This window comes from Scomber scombrus, chromosome 1, assembly GCF_963691925.1.
Source record: "Scomber scombrus chromosome 1, fScoSco1.1, whole genome shotgun sequence".
Lineage (NCBI taxonomy): Eukaryota > Metazoa > Chordata > Actinopteri > Scombriformes > Scombridae > Scomber > Scomber scombrus.
The window spans coordinates 13,436,077-13,453,310 of record NC_084970.1 but is presented as its reverse complement, the minus strand read 5'-3'; the positions used below and the strand labels follow the sequence as shown (position 1 = coordinate 13,453,310).

The following is a 17,234-nucleotide window of genomic DNA, read 5'->3' as shown; positions in this document are numbered from 1 at the left end:
ACACGCTGACATGGAATTGACATGGAACCAGATTAATAGATTGACAAAGGAGAAAATGTGAAATATTATGTTCACCCTAAATACAGTATGTGTGTCAATTGGTTACAATGCACGTCTGGAGGGAGTGTTTAAAGAAAGCGAAGGAGGAGAAACCAGACTTTGTGTTACTTTTTATCTAAGCAAGACAGATAAAATGGATGCATGAAAGATAGAAAGATCATGAGTGGATAGGGACAGACAGGTAAGAAGACATGTAAGTAGAGCAGAAGACAGGGAGAAGGGTAGAGAGAGAAGTATAAGAGCGTGAGTCAGGGCAGTGTCTGGCAGCGCAGACAGTTGGCAGTGCTGTGGCAAGTGCTCATCATCTGTAGAGCAGCGACAGGAAACAGGAGAGGCCAAAGGTCAGCCAGCTGGCCAATGGGAGTGAATGTGATCCACCGATCAAAACTATGGAAACAATAACAATAGAGAACAGAGATGTCATATTAGTTCAAACATTTATAAAATATTTTGAAAATATTTTGCTATTCATTAATGCTGTGATTCATGTCTTCATGAGGTTTTACAGTAAAGCTTCAATGAACACATGTCCTTGTCTAAACTAAGATTACTCACTCTCCACCAGTTGTGGTTATGTAATACAGTCCTATAATTAGAGCAATGTTGAGAAATCATGAGGTCTTTCTATGATGTAGTAATCACAGGTCTATACATTTTTACTTATAATTTATTCTTCTTAGCCTAAAGGAAAAGCGTTGATCCTCGGCTGACATTGAATTTCTCATGTGCTGTGTGAATGTCAATGTTCAAAATTAATTCCAGGATAAACAAACAGCTCAGACACATTTCATTGGACCCCTTTCAAATTAAAAATAATAATGTGCACATTTCATGTAGTTGTACATTTTATTTTTTTATTTTAGCAATAGCTTCATAATGAACAATTTCACATATGACTCATCAAAATTAATTCTTTCTTCTGGTATTCAGTTTTGTCCCTTTTAAGCTGCATTTTTATAAAGAACGGGCAAACCTTGATATTAACCACAGGCTAAGTAGATAACCGATCATGTATATATTTATCTCTTTGGCCTGAGGCTACCTTTAAGCCTGAGGCTGAGTGTAGAGGCACGTGCAGTGAAAAGCGAGTTTAGAGCGTTATTCTGTGCAACAACAAGAATCTTTTGAACAATATCAAACCACGTTACCTACAGTGAAAGAAGAAGGGTGGGCTTGTTGAAAAGAAAACCTAGTATTTTATCATTTCACATGGAGAAAACAGAGAAGCTGGTTGAATGGAGACAGGAGGAGAAAGATAGAGCAATGGGTGAGGGGGTGGATGAGTAAACACAGAGGCGAAAAAGAGGGAATCACCATTGATATCCTACATATTGTCATGACAGCTTTGAGACTTTAATGAGAAAAAGAAGTTACTACTGATGTCATCATCACCAATTTGTGATGGACTGTTATTGTTGTTTATACACAGATCTTGATACGATTTAATTATTTATAACAATCGTCTTATAACATTTGGAAGTTTTCCTATTTATTTTCTTTTATGTTAAAACTACCCTAACAGACATTTATTCTCTCCTCTCAGATACATGCATTATTACTCTCTTTCATTTGTATGCAGAACAACGCAAATTCAGCAACAAATTACAAATTCAAGGTGCTCAAAGACAGTTTCATAATTAAAAAGCAGGTATTGTGTTAAAGAGATCAATATGATTTCATATCAAGGGGCCAACCTCCAGGCAGTAAATCAATATTTATAATAAAGCTTTGATCCACGCATGGCAGACATGAACATAAGAGCACATACACAAATACTGTATATAGTATAGTTTGCAGGCATCCAATTGAAGTGGAATATGACATTTTACATCTGTCTCTCTGTCTTTCTCATTTCCTCTGTTTCTGTCTGTTTTTATCCCATCCTGTCCCTGTTCTCCCTCTTTTCCTCAACAGGGTCTCAGAAAAGTTGATTTCAGAAATTGTGTGGCAGTGATACAGGTCCAAACATCTTTGTGTCTGCCTTGGTATTAAAATGGAGTTAGAAAGATAATGCATTACTACGGACAATTGCGGTGCATTGTGTGTGAGTGTGTGTGTGGATTGACGTATTTCAGTGTCCAGACAGTGCACAGCCATCTCTGACTTAATCACAGTCCCTGTGGCTAAATGTTCTAATCACCAGGTAAATCATTGGATTAATTAGATAATGAGGCAACTCCGTCCGAAACAGTTTTACAACTCACAACACAATACACCATTCTATAGTCTTAATACAGTCAAATGGGCCATTACATAAAAAAGAAAAGAAAAATCTCCTCTTATCTCACAACATATTTAGACATGTAAAATTAAAAATTGTGTTGGATTTACCACTTACAATTCTCATTAATTTTTCAAAATATATATCTTTGATTTCAGGCAGAGTAAGACAAAAGCAGAGTTATTATTACTAATCATTGACATTCATTTTGCTGACTGAACTGTAGCTAGGTGATTTTTAGCAGCCAGCAAACTAGCTACTCCACTTTGAGGGATGCAAGATCAGTTACTCTTACTTATGTTTACATAAAAAAAGATTAACCAGTTTCAGAGTTCAAAGTGCACTATTGTTAGATCTACTTTGAAAGTTTTCATTTCTGAAAATGAGATGATGATGGAAAAAATTGAAGAAATAAGGAAAGAAAAAAAAGAGAAGATAAGCCAAACACTAAGATAGTACATACAAGCACAGGTTCCACCACCTCTTCTCCTGCAAACACACACACATCTGAGCCAGGTGTAGCTCTGTGATTTATGTAGGTGGAGTTGCACCAAACTTGTCAGAGGAAATCAGCTTTGTTTTGTGGAGGACTGTAGGATAACAGTCCCCTGTTAAATATACTTAACCTAATGTAGAATATCGCTGCATGCTTGTGTGAGAATGTACTACATTTGTGTATATACATACACTTATAGGTGCTTGCATGCACATTTAATGTATGCAGTGTGTGTATGTGTATGTGTGAGTGATGTATTAGCTGGGTGATGCTCTGAGGCTCACTTTTTCTCCCTCCGCATCCTATGAGATGCAGGGAGCAACAGTCGACTCTGGCTCAGACAAATCTCGTTCTCTCTCTCTTTCACAAACACACACGCACCCAAGCACGCACGCAGGCAAGCACGCACGCACGCACGCACGCACGCACGCACACACCTATGATTTATTTGATGATCAAAGCTGCAGTTGACGTTATGTACTGCTTTATACTTGTGCTTTCAAAATCTATCTATCTATCTATCTATCTATCTATCTATCTATCTATCTATCTATCTATCTATCTATCTATCTATCTATCTATCTATCTATCTATCTATCTATCTATCTATCTATCTATCTATCTATCATTTTGTGGCAACAACTGTAAACATCTATACTTGATACAGAAAGCCTTGCCCAAGAACTTTAGTCTAGACTCATATAATCACATTATATAGATATTCTCATAAGACATACACTATGTGACATCCTGTGCATATTGTGTTACTGCAAGCATAATAGGTGGTATGTTGTCAGTGAGTTTACATATTCCTATAAGTGGTATTCCTTTTAAATTTATCATATCTGACAAACATGAAGTGAGGGTAATTCTTCTCTAATTTTCATTTTACTTTACCAACTCCATGGTGGTACAGTGACAAAGCTTCATCAGTCGCCTGCTTGATAATTACCCATCTGTCTGCGCTGTATGTCTTTGCCTGCATAAAAGCTGTGGGGCAAACATGCACACGCACACACGCAAACTCAGAGAGCTCAAGAGCTTTCCTCTTCCTGTTTACACCTTCATCCATTATTTACTGCATCCGCCAGTGTTTTCGCATGCACATATGTGCAAGATCGCGCACATCCAAACACACACTCACACATATGCAGGCATCTCACACTGAGGTTTGAGGATTTAAAAGCAGGTTTTTAATAATTCACTCTCTCATTTTTCCTGTTTTCTTTTGTTTCCATGGCTCTAACATTTTGCTTGCAATAGGTTTTGACAATAAAATGTGAACAAGGTTGTGTAGGTTTTTACCAAAGGTTGCGTAATTCTCACTGCATACTGGCCAGCTTATTATAATAAAATTGGTCACAAAAAAATACTTCAAATCCATTGACAAATTATGTCATGGACAATTTTTTATTTTTTTTAAATGTTTTTTTTCCTTTCCTTAATTGCTTAAGCTTATTTTCTGTAACACTGTTGCAGTTCAGAACATGGAGATCAGTCACTACACAATGCTATGCTGTGAAGCACAAAACTCCACTTGTCCTGCAAGTAGCAAAAAGTATAAATGCTGTTATGAGAAAATCATTTCAGAATTCCAGTGTTTTGAAAATCATAATTTTCATTCAACAACCATGCCAAAGCAACTAAGTAAAACTGTAAATGACGAGATTTCTGTAAAAGCGATTCCATTATTAGGAAAAATGTGACAATACCATGAAGTCATAAGTCGAACAAAATGGTTGAATAATATTTAAAAAACCAGCATTGGATTAGTGACCTACATGTTTGATTGTTATTTAGTTACTGTTGCTGATTATCCCCATTTTTCCTAACAATGATGGCAGTGCGCAATAAAATGATGGCCAATTAGCTTCTGTAGTACTGTTGAGAAAGAATGCAAAAAATGCTCTTACGAGAATTTTATGGTGTGTATGTCCCTGTGTGTGTCTTTGTATGCTCTTACTATAGCACATTTTTAGCTTTGTATTATCTTTCTTCTTCTAGCCTTTGAACACATTTCTCTCCCTGTCTCTTTCCCTTTCTCCCTCCGCACACACAGACACACCCACCCACACATACTTTAAGTCACTCTCTTTCTTTGACCTTTTCTCTGTTTCTCCCTGTGTCTCTTCTCCGAAGCCCCACCCTTAAGCTATGGGAATTTCTCTGTCCGCAAGATAACATGACTTTATTCCCTTCAACTCACTGCATTTTATTTCTGGTTCCACCGTTAAGGTAAAATGGCCCTCACAGAAAATATTTATAAGTAGCAAAATTGTATTCTGGTATTCTATTCATAGACAGGTAGATTGGTTTGATTTGTCTAGCCTGTTGGCATGAAAGGTTTGGAGAAATGTGGTCAGTTTATGGAGTGAGAACAGTCCTGGTGGGGTGATGCCTCAGCGTTGTTGGATAGAGGTGTCTCTCTCTTTCTCTAACTGTGCGGATATACTGTAGCTGTCTGCTTCACCCATGCACGTTTCCTCTAAATCATTATCAGTACAAAGACTATCTTAGCAATCTTTTCTCTCTTTCTAACTAAAGGGTAAATAACAAGGGCTTTTAAAGATGAAGAGCAGTGTACAGATAATGAAGGGTAGATCGCTAATGGAGAACAGAAGGTGAGAGGAAAAGAGACCAGATTTAATGAAGGTGGCTGTGTAGAAGGCAGCAGGGAAAGTTAGAGGATGAAAAGATAGAGGGGAATATGAGATTAAGTAAGAAGATAGAGACAGAGGAAAGACCACAAATGAAGCTGAATCTTCCAACTCGACTACATGCCGGTGCTCTGTGGTGTCCACTTGTCTCCATACAGCCTCCACACTGACAATACTTTTTCTATGCACCATATTTCACACCTCTCAAACACTAAAGTAGATATTGCGTTCTCTTTCTCTGAAAGTTCTGTCTCTAATTCCCTTCTCTGCTGCCCTTAATTCATTTATTTTCAATAGAAATCAATTCAGTTCAACTCTGTTTAATTCTGCTCTGTTCAGCTTCTTAGCACATGCTTTATTGGTATTTCTGTTGAAAACAAACATGACTAAAAATGATTATATTGCCTTCATTTCAGTTTCTCTGAAATTGCCTTTACACACCCAGGCAAAGAAAGGCACAACAGTGATTAACACAAGCTGTTTGTCTTTCTCTCTGGGTTTATGATCATCTCTCCACTCCAAAAAGTCACATTCTATCTTACCTGTCTTACCTGCGCTGGCTACAGTGTTCTCCTGCTTGCATTTCCCTGTAGTGATGGACACGTCGTCAATGGCAATATCCCCCTCGAAACTCGGACCTCGAATTCCTTCAAACACAATCTGTTTTGGGGAAGAGACAGAGAGAGACAAATACATGCTAGATGAGTATCCTTCATACAGTACTGTCTATTATGTTAAGTCAAAAAAAGACATACTCATACAAGCTTCACTTATACCAATGAGGATTTTTGTCTGAATGCAATTCTTACAGCAATTAATAATACTGTTAGAATTGTAAATAATAATCTAAATAAAAAGAGGTATGATGATGAAATGTATTTCATTTCAGCTGAAATATACGATCCCAAACAGGTCCAATAAATTAATTCAGAGGCACTGCATTTTAAAAGACATCATACACTAAAACAAAGAGCACAGAAATCAAAGTACAGGTAGTAGTACCATTCAGTATGAAGTACTAAGAAGTTACATTATTGTCCCTTAATTATATGTGAACCACACAACAACAAAAGAGGAGAGTGATCTGAAAACTTCCAGGCTACTTCCCCATTTTAGCCACCAGCCATCTGGTTTTGACTGACAGTGTAATTACTGTGGTGTGCTAAGGCACCAAAAGCCCATCGCACCCAGCTAATCAAAACCCAAGCATATTCTGTCTGGAATATATGGGGAAGAAAAGCAAACAAACAAGGAAACTTTGTTGCTCCGAAATTACAACAAAAGCGACTTTCACAACTTAAGTTATCAGCTTTAACTGCAGACTTTGGTGCTTTATAATGTTACATTTTCAATGTGATAGTCAAGGTAGGCTACTTGCTGTTTAATCATGTCTGATTTTCAATCCTACAGTAATAATGGCCTATTTGATATGTTAAATGGTGTCTACATAAATACAGTCCATGCACCGACTGATGGATGGGCTTCTACATATACCATTCCCCTATCCTTCAATAAACGCAAGGTTAACAATCAAGTTATTCCAATAGACAGGAGAGAGATGTGCAGTTGTAACAGGAATGGGAAAAAAACTGCCAGTATACCATGTCTGTATACATACAGATTAATGATAGCGTGAGCAGGTGCATGCATGGAAGGGTGGCTGATATGCATGAGTGCACTCACTTAACAAACTCCATCTGTTAACACCAATGTACTGTGGTAGAGTATTAGCAGAGTCTTTAACAGAGTATTTAGCCCAGGAAACAGGCAGAACAGACCTGTCTTCAATTTGTGCTCAAATACTATATCAAGCCAGAGCAAGAGTGGGTTCAATTAACCTAGCTCTCACCCATCGAGGAGAAAAGCCTGATCTGACACCTTATATGTTCTGAGTAAATGAAAGGTGGAGAATGGAGAAGCAAACACCATGGTAACCATCTCTCACTGCCGAGACACTGTGAGTGCTGGGCTGTTAGTGCCTAACAGCAATGTCAATTTGAAGTATCAAACAGCTACCAATAAACTATTCATTGCCATTGACAAGGCATTACTGTGTGCGTGTGGGGTAATTTCTCTGGTTCACCTCTGTAGTGTAATCATAAAAAGCCAGGTTAGAGGTGAATAAAGAAAGCCAATGGAAATGTATAACTCTCTTAATGTAGTTTGTTCAGCTTCTTAGATACATTGTTTTTTTACTCGAGAGTTACTGAATATTTTTTTCTTTCCTTTCTTAGCCTAAGTCAACTGATGCCTATTTGACTTCTTCCACACTGCCCAGTGCATGAGCACACACTGCAGGGCATGACTCTTCTTCAGCACCTCCAACCTTCACAAGACAAGCCACAACACAGCCAAAACAATTTTTCTTATTTTTCTCTCTCTGTATATCCTCTCCAAATAGAGAGACCATTCAATTATATTCGCGAAGGGGAGGGAAACACAAGAGCCGTACCATCTCTTCCCCACTTGCTTTCTAATTTAGTCCCTGAATGAGAAATCTTCTTTGAATGAATAAATAAAATAATTAGGTAAACCTTGAACTGATTGGGCGGTGAAGGGAGGAAGAAAATAAGCGCAGAATCATAGGCTGGATGCTTATAGCTGGTTGGCTCATTTGTACAAAAGGTTAAGCAGAGGGTAGCTGCAAGGGAAATAAAGGGGCAGTAGAGAGAAGAGGCTAATTGGTCAAAAGGCCATGGTCATCTAATTTATGAATGGTAAGAAACTGTTTCGTCACTGTGTGGCTTTGGTTAACATTTTGTTTTATTTATGGACTTTTGTCCTCTGGTCCTATCCGCTATGTAAAATTCTGTTTGGTAATAGAACCAGTCCAGCACCCTACTACAGCATCCTCACAGCCAACTAAACATACACACACACGCACACAAACACACATATGCTGACATCAGAGCTACACACGCCTGCGTCTGTACACCTGCAAGCATGGATGCATTAAAAAGTCGAAGCAAAGACACCAGATTGTTGTATAATTAGAGACAATGAGAAAAATAATTGGGAGTAGGAAGCCCAGAGAATAACACTGGCCTTGACACACAAACACCGGGAACAAAAGCACAAATAACCATCTCCTTTAAGCCACATAACAACACAATCACACTGGGCATAATAATTTCCTCAGAGATATTAAACTGACTGGCACTACACAAAGCAATGCAATATCCTGCCATTCAGTGTGGCAAAATAATGATTATATGTGTTTATTTTTCTGGAAAGATGCAGGAAAACAAGCCTGTGCCCTTTCACTTAATGTTCACTGCTGACAGATCAAGCTGAAGTGTGAGTCGCCTGGGCCAACTGTGCCTCTTACTCAACCATCCCAGCAGCGCGCACATTTCTCAACATTTCAAGTGGTGATGGTATTAGATAAGTTGTGATGCAAGACTGATAATGACTATTGGTAATTTGATTAAAATGAAATATATTGTGATGGTTGCAATATGTTATTAGTTCTGTACAATTCATCTGTGCTCTTAAAAGAAGATCACTATCTAAAATTCACATAGTAATCTTATTGGTGGGGTTATGAGGTTTTGGGATATAAATATGGGGTCATGGGCAACAAAAGGTTGGTGTTGTATCTAATGTGCCTGATATTTAACTTTGACATTTCCCAGTAACTGATTACTCAAAAAGAAAAACATAACACTGTTGGGGAAGTTAGATGACAAAATCTAGTTTAAAAAATGATTTATAAAAATTCTCTCAACTCTCAGCTCTTGTCATAAAAGTGCGTAGTGTGTGTGTGTGTGTGTGTGTGTGTGTGTGTGTGTAAGGGAGACTGAGTGAAATAGACAGCTTGTGTGTGTGACGGCAGGATCAAACGGTGCACAGTAAAGTGTCAGGTTGGAGTTGTGAATGTGTCGTTTTGTCGAGCCTTGTAACCTTTAATGTTCCCATTGATGTGCTGTCCACATACCAGAGGGGACACAACCGTGAGTGAGAGAGAGAGAGAGAGAGAGAGAGAGAGAGAGAGAGAGAGAGAGAGAGAGAGAGAGAGAGAGAGAGAGAGAGAGAGAGAGAGAGAGAGAGAGAGAGAGAGAGAGAGAGAGAGAGAGAGAGAGAGAGAGAGAGAGAGAGAGAGAGAGAGAGAGAGAGAGAGAGAGAGAGAGAGAGAGAGAGAGAGAGAGAGAGACACAGAGACACACACACACACACAAATGTGGGTTGGCCTGGTTTCCAACAAGCCCCCCAGGTACCAAACACTGCGAGGAACACAGATGGCCTCTGGGTAATCCACAGAGGAGCGAGTAGTGACACAAATAATCTACCACAACATGTAACCTCTTTTTTTTAAACTCCATTGATTTTATGAGTGTATGTGTAATTTCTGCTTTATAAATTGTTCTCAATGAACAACGAGTATCAAGGCCAATCATTTTTCTTGTAAAATGGATACTGACTACATTATAGTTCGTAGACAGGAAAGTGATTGGCAAGCTTGTAGGATTGAGACAGATGGAACAATTAAAACATTAAGCAAGAGCTACAGTATTGACACAGATATACTGATTGACAATGTAATAGTGGAAACCCATTTTTTCAATGTGTATGAGTAGCTCATACGAGAATGTTCAGTTTTTCCCAAAGAAGCAAAGAACACAAATCAAGAGCAGGGAGGTTCATAAAGTGGCAATTCACATTTCATGAATTTACAACTTGAATATACACACACAGTATGCAGTTATCATGGCCACGGGCAGTAAACAATTTAAATTGTAATTCCTCCTTATCGGTTGGCTCTACCACTGTTTACAATAAAAGCCTTGTATTAATGCAAGCCATTGGCTGGGCTACAGCTCTTGTTTCAGAGAGGCAGAAGGGAAAGCCGTTCTCAAATACATCATTACTTTTGTTGGACGGAGCACAAAGAGAGGGGATCTGCAGAGACGAGTGGCAGCACCTCAAAGCCCTTCGGTGTACGCAGTCAGTGAGCTGTGCACAGGACTAGAAAGTTTGTTCTCTCCACGGACATGAACGCAACATGAAGCAGAAACGAAACAAGCATCAATATGCAGTCACTCCTGCACTCTGTGGAACCAAATAACATTTACTTCAAAACACAAATCCTGCAGGAGTTCGACTGAATTAGAAAATCATGTGATTGTTGTTCAGAAGGGAAATTTGAGATAACAGATAATGGACACGACAAGGTTACTCGCTGTTTGTTTTTCTTGAGAATTTAGGTTAATGGTGTCTTCGATGTAGAGAAAAAGAGTCAACATTTAACAGCAACACAACAGGCGTAGCCATTAGTGTACTCTACAATACATGTAATATTCAACCCCAGGCAAATTACAGTAAAAGTGACTGATACAGCAAAAAGAGACAGTGACAGAGCATGGAGAGGCTAAAACTAAAACCTAAAGGGGCATTCATTTTGTACAGGTTAATGTCAATTGACTCAATATGTTAACCACTATTAAGTTTGTGAAAACAGCATAAGGTGTCAATTTAAAAAAACAACAACAAACAAACAAATAAACATGATGTCCTAACAGTAATTTCAGATTATGCTTTGACATGTACTTTTAATAGAAAGCCTGCTGTACAAACTGGAGGTGCAGAATTTGAGCTACATGGGTATTAACCAGACAAGAAGGGTATAATGCAAAAAATACTGAGTTGCTTTACAGGAAGTGAAGGAGGCAGTGCTTATTTGAAATACAGCTACGCTCAAGTAAAGACAGAAAGACTAGATATTTTGGCCTCTATTTAAATCACTCATGTTCCACAACTTTATGGCAGTGCAATACTACTGTATGTCAGTGGGCTATGTGTCTGTATTATGTTGCAATACTATTCTGTGTATGATTTAAAAGCACTGCACTGTAGTACTGGATACTGTTTGGACACTGGATAGCATGGACACTGTTTGGATACCATTTAGTTGCCATAGGTTGCCAGTTCTTGCATCACACATTTATAAAAACACAGCAATGCCCAACCATATCCTCAGTCTCCCAGCAGCCAAAACACAATCCCTGGTCAACAGCCATGCACATGACTATGAAGAGTTGTAGATGCAGCGAGCCATAGCAATTGGCAAAATGAACATGATATCCTTTGCTAATTTAACTTGTAGAAACGAAACCAAACACCAGAACACAATAACACCAATTGTGTCAGATAATTCCCATTGTCAACAGCAGGCCGCTCAATCATTATTATTGATTGTAACAAAACCAGAAGTCCCCAGAGACAGAGAGAGACAGAGGGGGAGAGAATGAGAGAGGGTGGTGGTAGGAGAGGCGGTGAGAGCTTAAGGAGAGAAGGGAGAACAAGCTGCTGAAAAAAAAAACTCGACAGACAGGTTTGGGGTTGCGAGAGAAATGGGGTTTACCCTTCTCATTTAATTTAATCAGACTCTCGAAGTTTTGTACATATCAAAAAGGAGTAAGAAAGGAGTAAAATAATAAGGAGAAGAGAGGGAGAGTATCAAAGTATGTTTATCAGCTCCCCTTCTCTGGCTGGTGCTGGGATCAAGGCTGATACATTATTTAACAACTACATTTGTAACACGGCAGAGGTTTGTGTGCGTGTGTGTCTGTGTGTTAGATAGTCCGAGAAAATGGAAGAACCGAGATGCCAGATTAAGTTATTGTAAATGTTTAAAAAAGTGTTTTCAATTGAATGACAGTACAAGCAACCATGCTAAACCAAACAGAAAAGTACATTTCATTTATTTTCTTGCTAATGTAAAAAAGTAACCTGTTATTGGTGATAAACCTGAATTAATGATAAGCTTATTAGTCAGGTCGGCACTGCTATTAATCAGTCTGATGTAACCTTTCAACATAGAAACATACAAACAACTAACACAATCTTTATGTATTTTCAATAAGATCATACAGATTGGTTGATTGCTTGTGGTTAGAGTTTTAGGGCATGGAAGTCAAATCTGTGAGCTAACTTCAGCTGATTTCTCTAATCAGCATGTTTACCCAATGAGAGATCTTGTGATAACCTGCACACTCATGACTGACAACCACTACATTAATTGATGGAGTGGTAATATCTAAACATGCACAACACAAATTTGTGATTGATTGGACAAATGCATGCGCTCAAAAATGTGAGCATAAAGTGAGGGCACACACCCTGTTGATGAAGTGAACCAACATGCAGTACAGTAAAGGCATGCACAAATGAAAAATGCACATATGCGCACATGCATATTTTCTCATTCATCAGTCCTGCCTTACCTACATTGCCAGAGTCTCAATGCAATGAATATTTAAGATGCATTAATTGCTTTATTGATAATACAAACATCCACTGACAAACATCATTCTTCCTTGTTCAGGTACCTGCTTTCTGTCTCTACAACACCTCCTACTTTGCTCTGCTCGCATATACACGGTTCTCCTTGCTATTTCCTTCTTTACTGTATAATTCCTATTCATTACCAGCAGATTTTGGTGTCTGGACCAATTAAGCTGACTGCTTTAACACTGCATAGACACAGTGTGGAAAGGACAAGGCTCTCTCTCTGGTGTATGCCCCTCCTGGCACAGCACATCTTGTAACACCAACAGCAATTTTTTCTATTTTACAACAAACACATAATATATTGATGTGTATCTCTAAAACAGCTGAAAAGAATCACTTTAACTCATCCGACCTGAACTTAGTTGTTACATCTGTCTGAGGTATGAGCAAATGAATGGTATAATCTGAAAAGTAGATGCCACATGACCAACCTTTTTGCTTTCTCTGCCATACTGAACAAACAAGGATGAGTCAAAGAGAACAAGAGATGACAATAGGTCAATCACATATATAGAGGAACAAATGAGCCAGGCTGTATACACTGTATGAATTTAAAACTTTTGTCTAAAAGACTTGTTAACATGCAAGTACAATAAAGTCCTGATACTATTCAACCTCACAGAGGAGCCCTAAAACATACAGTCTACTGCTTCAGACTTAATTTTCCCTTTAATGGTGAAAGAAACATGGTGTTGCAGAGGCATAGTTAATGAAGAGCAAATGCAGCTCCCAGCTAAGGCCTTCAGCCCACATTCATCATGGATTCAATTTCCCCCATGCACGTACAGAGAGTATCTGGAATCATTACAACACAACTAGCAGGCATCCCTTGCTCATAAATAAGCCTGTTAATTGACCTGTCATAGCTAATTGCTGGAGGGGCTAGGAGACTGTTGTTGTGTTTAAAAAAGAGTTGGTCTGTATGTGTGCATGTATTTATAACACAGTGTAAGTAGTAGTAGATATATATGAGAGAGAGAATGTGCGTGTGTCAGTGGGTGTATGAACAGTTGGACTATTGAAGATCTTCTATCCTGAGTCTGTTGATTTTAGAGCCATTAGTAATCAGCCTTGAGACATGGAGGTGTGAAGGAGACCAGGGCAAAAATCGACCTAACTGGTCTGCCTGTCCCAGCACAGGGCCAGAGAGAAAGATAAGCAGAGAGAAATAGATAAGAAAAAATAATAACAGAAAAAGAGAGAGATCCAAAAACATACACAAGAGGATAGAGGCACGCAAAATAATCCGTCATCATTTTTTGCCCTCGCTGCTTTTTCTCTCTGCTGGGTTGTGAACTTACTGAGCTAGACACACATCCACACACACAGACACGCAGTGAGTGAGAAATACTGGAAAAATGAGAGAGAGATGGAGCGTAGTGTCCAGTTGGAAAGGAGGACTGAGTCATCTAGTTTACTCGGCCACATCCCAACAGGGAAGAGCTAACTGCAAGCGCAGCTGCCAGAGAGCCGAAGGGACCTCAATGATGTGTCAACAGACAGTGCTCAAACACAGACACGTCTTCTGTTATGTCTCCCTATTGACTGTGTGTGACCAGTAAACTTAAACTTAAGATGAACTAACACAAAGCAACATTATTGTAAAGCTCAAGCTAGTATCCTGCTCAGAGTTTTAGACATAGTTCACATAGTATTATGATAAACCAGCTAATCAAATATGACAATCTGTAAATTAGCATTTTTGCATTTATATGGACTTTTTTTTTTGTAATATTGGTCACATCTGGCTGATTCCAGAAGTGCCAAATTTTGAATAATTAGTATCTGCATTGATACTGAACCAAAGCTGAGCTGTGCATCACTAACTTCAAATGTTATTTTATTTTCTATTTAGAGGTCATGACAGTGGGTAGGTACATGTGCGTGCTATTTGGATCTTTCAAATCAGTGTGAAACCTTGTTCTCTACCCTGAGATCAGCACATTCTTGATGAAGGGAATAATCCTCTGGTTACTGTGTGGATAGACTTGCTGCTGACATTCAGCAGAAAATGAGCTGAATGTTCACTCAAAGGCCCTCATTTATCAATACTCCCCTCAGTACTAAAATGTCAAAATGCTATACCCACGTTTACTTAATAAATGTGAAAAAGCTCACCAGTTTCTCATATAAAAGCTTGGGGTTAATTTATAGTTAGCATATTTTTCAATGCCTTCATTAGTACTACTTTTTGCACAAACTGTTGTGGCTTGATAAATAACTATATATATCCAACTATAATAATATACTATATTGATTCCAGCAGTAACTGTAACTGAGACTGTGTATAACTACAAAACCCAGGTTCTGGCAGGGGTACTAACAGGGCAGATGCTTGCCAACAGAGAGTTTGAGCTTATGTTCTAGTTTCTTTAAAATACTTTGACAAAACCTTGCCACCATAGCCTTTTTTAATAGTTGCTGATATTATTTCTCCTGCAAGGAAAATATAAGAGATTTTGGAAAAGTGTTAACTCTATTAAAGTGTATATGAGAGGTAACAATGCTTCTAGGAGCTCAAAAGTCTAAATACTATGACTTCTTTGGTGCTTCAATGTATCACTGCAGAGAATTTCTCGTGAAAAATTCATCAAATTCGAAGCAGAGTTTGAGGCCCAATTCCCTTGATTCCTAACAGCCGCCAGAGTTTAAAATCCCCATTCTATCGAGGCTGCGGTGGAGGCCTTCCTCTTGGGAACAATGCAGAAGTGAGGAGCTCTGCAGTAGAGGAAATCTTTCAGAGATTAGACAGAAGACACAAAAAAAGAAATACAGTGAAAATAAAAAGGACATAATTCATTTTTCATTCTTGGGGCACACCAAAGCAGACCTGACAATGCTGTTCACGGCAGAAATGAACCCTCAAGGGGTGAGCACTAGGAGCTGATTTGAATTCAGAGGTCGTGTTCTTTCAACATCATGCAACTAGTTCAGAGCAGACCACATGTTTGGCTGTTATCAGATGACCAGGTCATAGCTTTAGGTCAGGTTTTGCTTCTGCATTCAACACATCTCTGCTGCTTAGTGTAAGGGTACAGGGGCAGCCAGATGGTCAGTACTGTCTCCAAGAAACACAAGCTATTTGGTTACATCATCTGGTCTGGTGTATGTATGTTCTTTGAACACTAGTTTTCCTAAAACATTACAAGCTGTGCAATGTCTTAACTGCTGTGTTACTGATCTTTTTCTAATTGCCTATGTTGGGGAGAGAAGCCCTTACCTGGAAGGGTCCACTGGGGCTGATGTCAAAGAATGCTTTCTTCCAGTCTGGGCCCTGATGACCAGACTTTGACCACACCACCGAGTCCACAGAGGCAATGCTTCTCACTCTTAGAAGTACATTAAGAATGCCTGTGAAAAAGCACACACACACACACACACACACACACACACACACACACACACACACACACACACACACACACACACACACACACACACACACACACACACACACACACACACACACACACACACACACACACACACACACACACACACAATTAGACATTGTAACAACCAACACCAACATATTCATATGAATAAAACATAATTGGCCTAACAATTAAAATGTGTGTAAACCATTTTATCAACCACATTAAGTTAAGTCACTATTTTACACACAAACAAAAATGTAATATAACAAATGTAATGTGTTTTATAGACAAACAAAAATGTAACTGATTGTTTAAAGAAACAAGGTAATTGATTACATCACTTTTACCCTAAAATAACTGCAAGGAGCAAGCTCCGCTCTGACTCACAAAATCACAAAATATCTAGCAGCTATCTGAAAGGCTTTTCTCCACAAAATCAAGAGAATCACACTGCCAGACTTGTGTTTGAGCATCACATACTTCAAACTGCCCTTATTTCTATGGGTAAACCATGTGCTAAAGGATTACCTAATTTATACATAGAAGAAGTGGAAAGAAATGCATTGGATACTATATGAACCATAGGGCGAACCTATACTGTATGTGAATGAAAATTAAAACGTGTGAAAGTTTTATTTCACTCTGACATGGCAGTGAACAGCAGTAAGGAGGGAGGCAGAGAGAAAGTCAGATAGAAGTGAAGGTGAAAGGAAAACGAAGGAATTGGCTAGAAAAGAAAGAAAAAATGTGTTGGTTATTTGACCTTTGTTCAGTACTTTAGTTACTTTAATATCATAGCCATTTGATGTTTGGTTTATGTCATAAAAACATTTACAACATACAATATGTGGACATAGAATATAAACTCTGTTTTCCTAAGTCCTGTAAAAATGGCTAACAAGAAAATTACACTATCTGAACCATGGATAACTGATCAAAATAGTCTCTCTCTGCCTCTCTCTCAGGTCTTGAATGTGTGAGAGAATCATTCATCTTCTTAACGATCCTCAGCCAGCTCCTAATTGGAACATTAACCAACCACCAGTCTCTTAAACAAATACGCAAGCAGGGGGCACGATGGCATCCTAAATACTGCATATACACTGTGTGTATATGCTGTGTAGATACAGCGT

At 38.6% G+C, this 17,234-nt stretch overlaps 1 protein-coding gene across 1 annotated transcript in view; it reads right to left on the bottom strand.

Annotated features, from left to right (window-relative positions):
- Window positions 1-358: 358 nt before the first annotated feature.
- The window catches only part of LOC133978514 (MAM domain-containing glycosylphosphatidylinositol anchor protein 1), a 175,894-nt gene continuing 159,018 nt past the window's right edge, over window positions 359-17,234 (bottom strand). The window contains exons 16-18 of the mRNA XM_062416775.1: window positions 15,945-16,075; window positions 5,977-6,094; window positions 359-447 (exon numbers count right to left, since the gene is read on the bottom strand). Coding sequence (XP_062272759.1) covers window positions 362-447; window positions 5,977-6,094; window positions 15,945-16,075 — 335 coding nt within the window. The 3' untranslated portion in view covers window positions 359-361. The remainder of the gene's footprint in view (window positions 448-5,976; window positions 6,095-15,944; window positions 16,076-17,234) is intronic.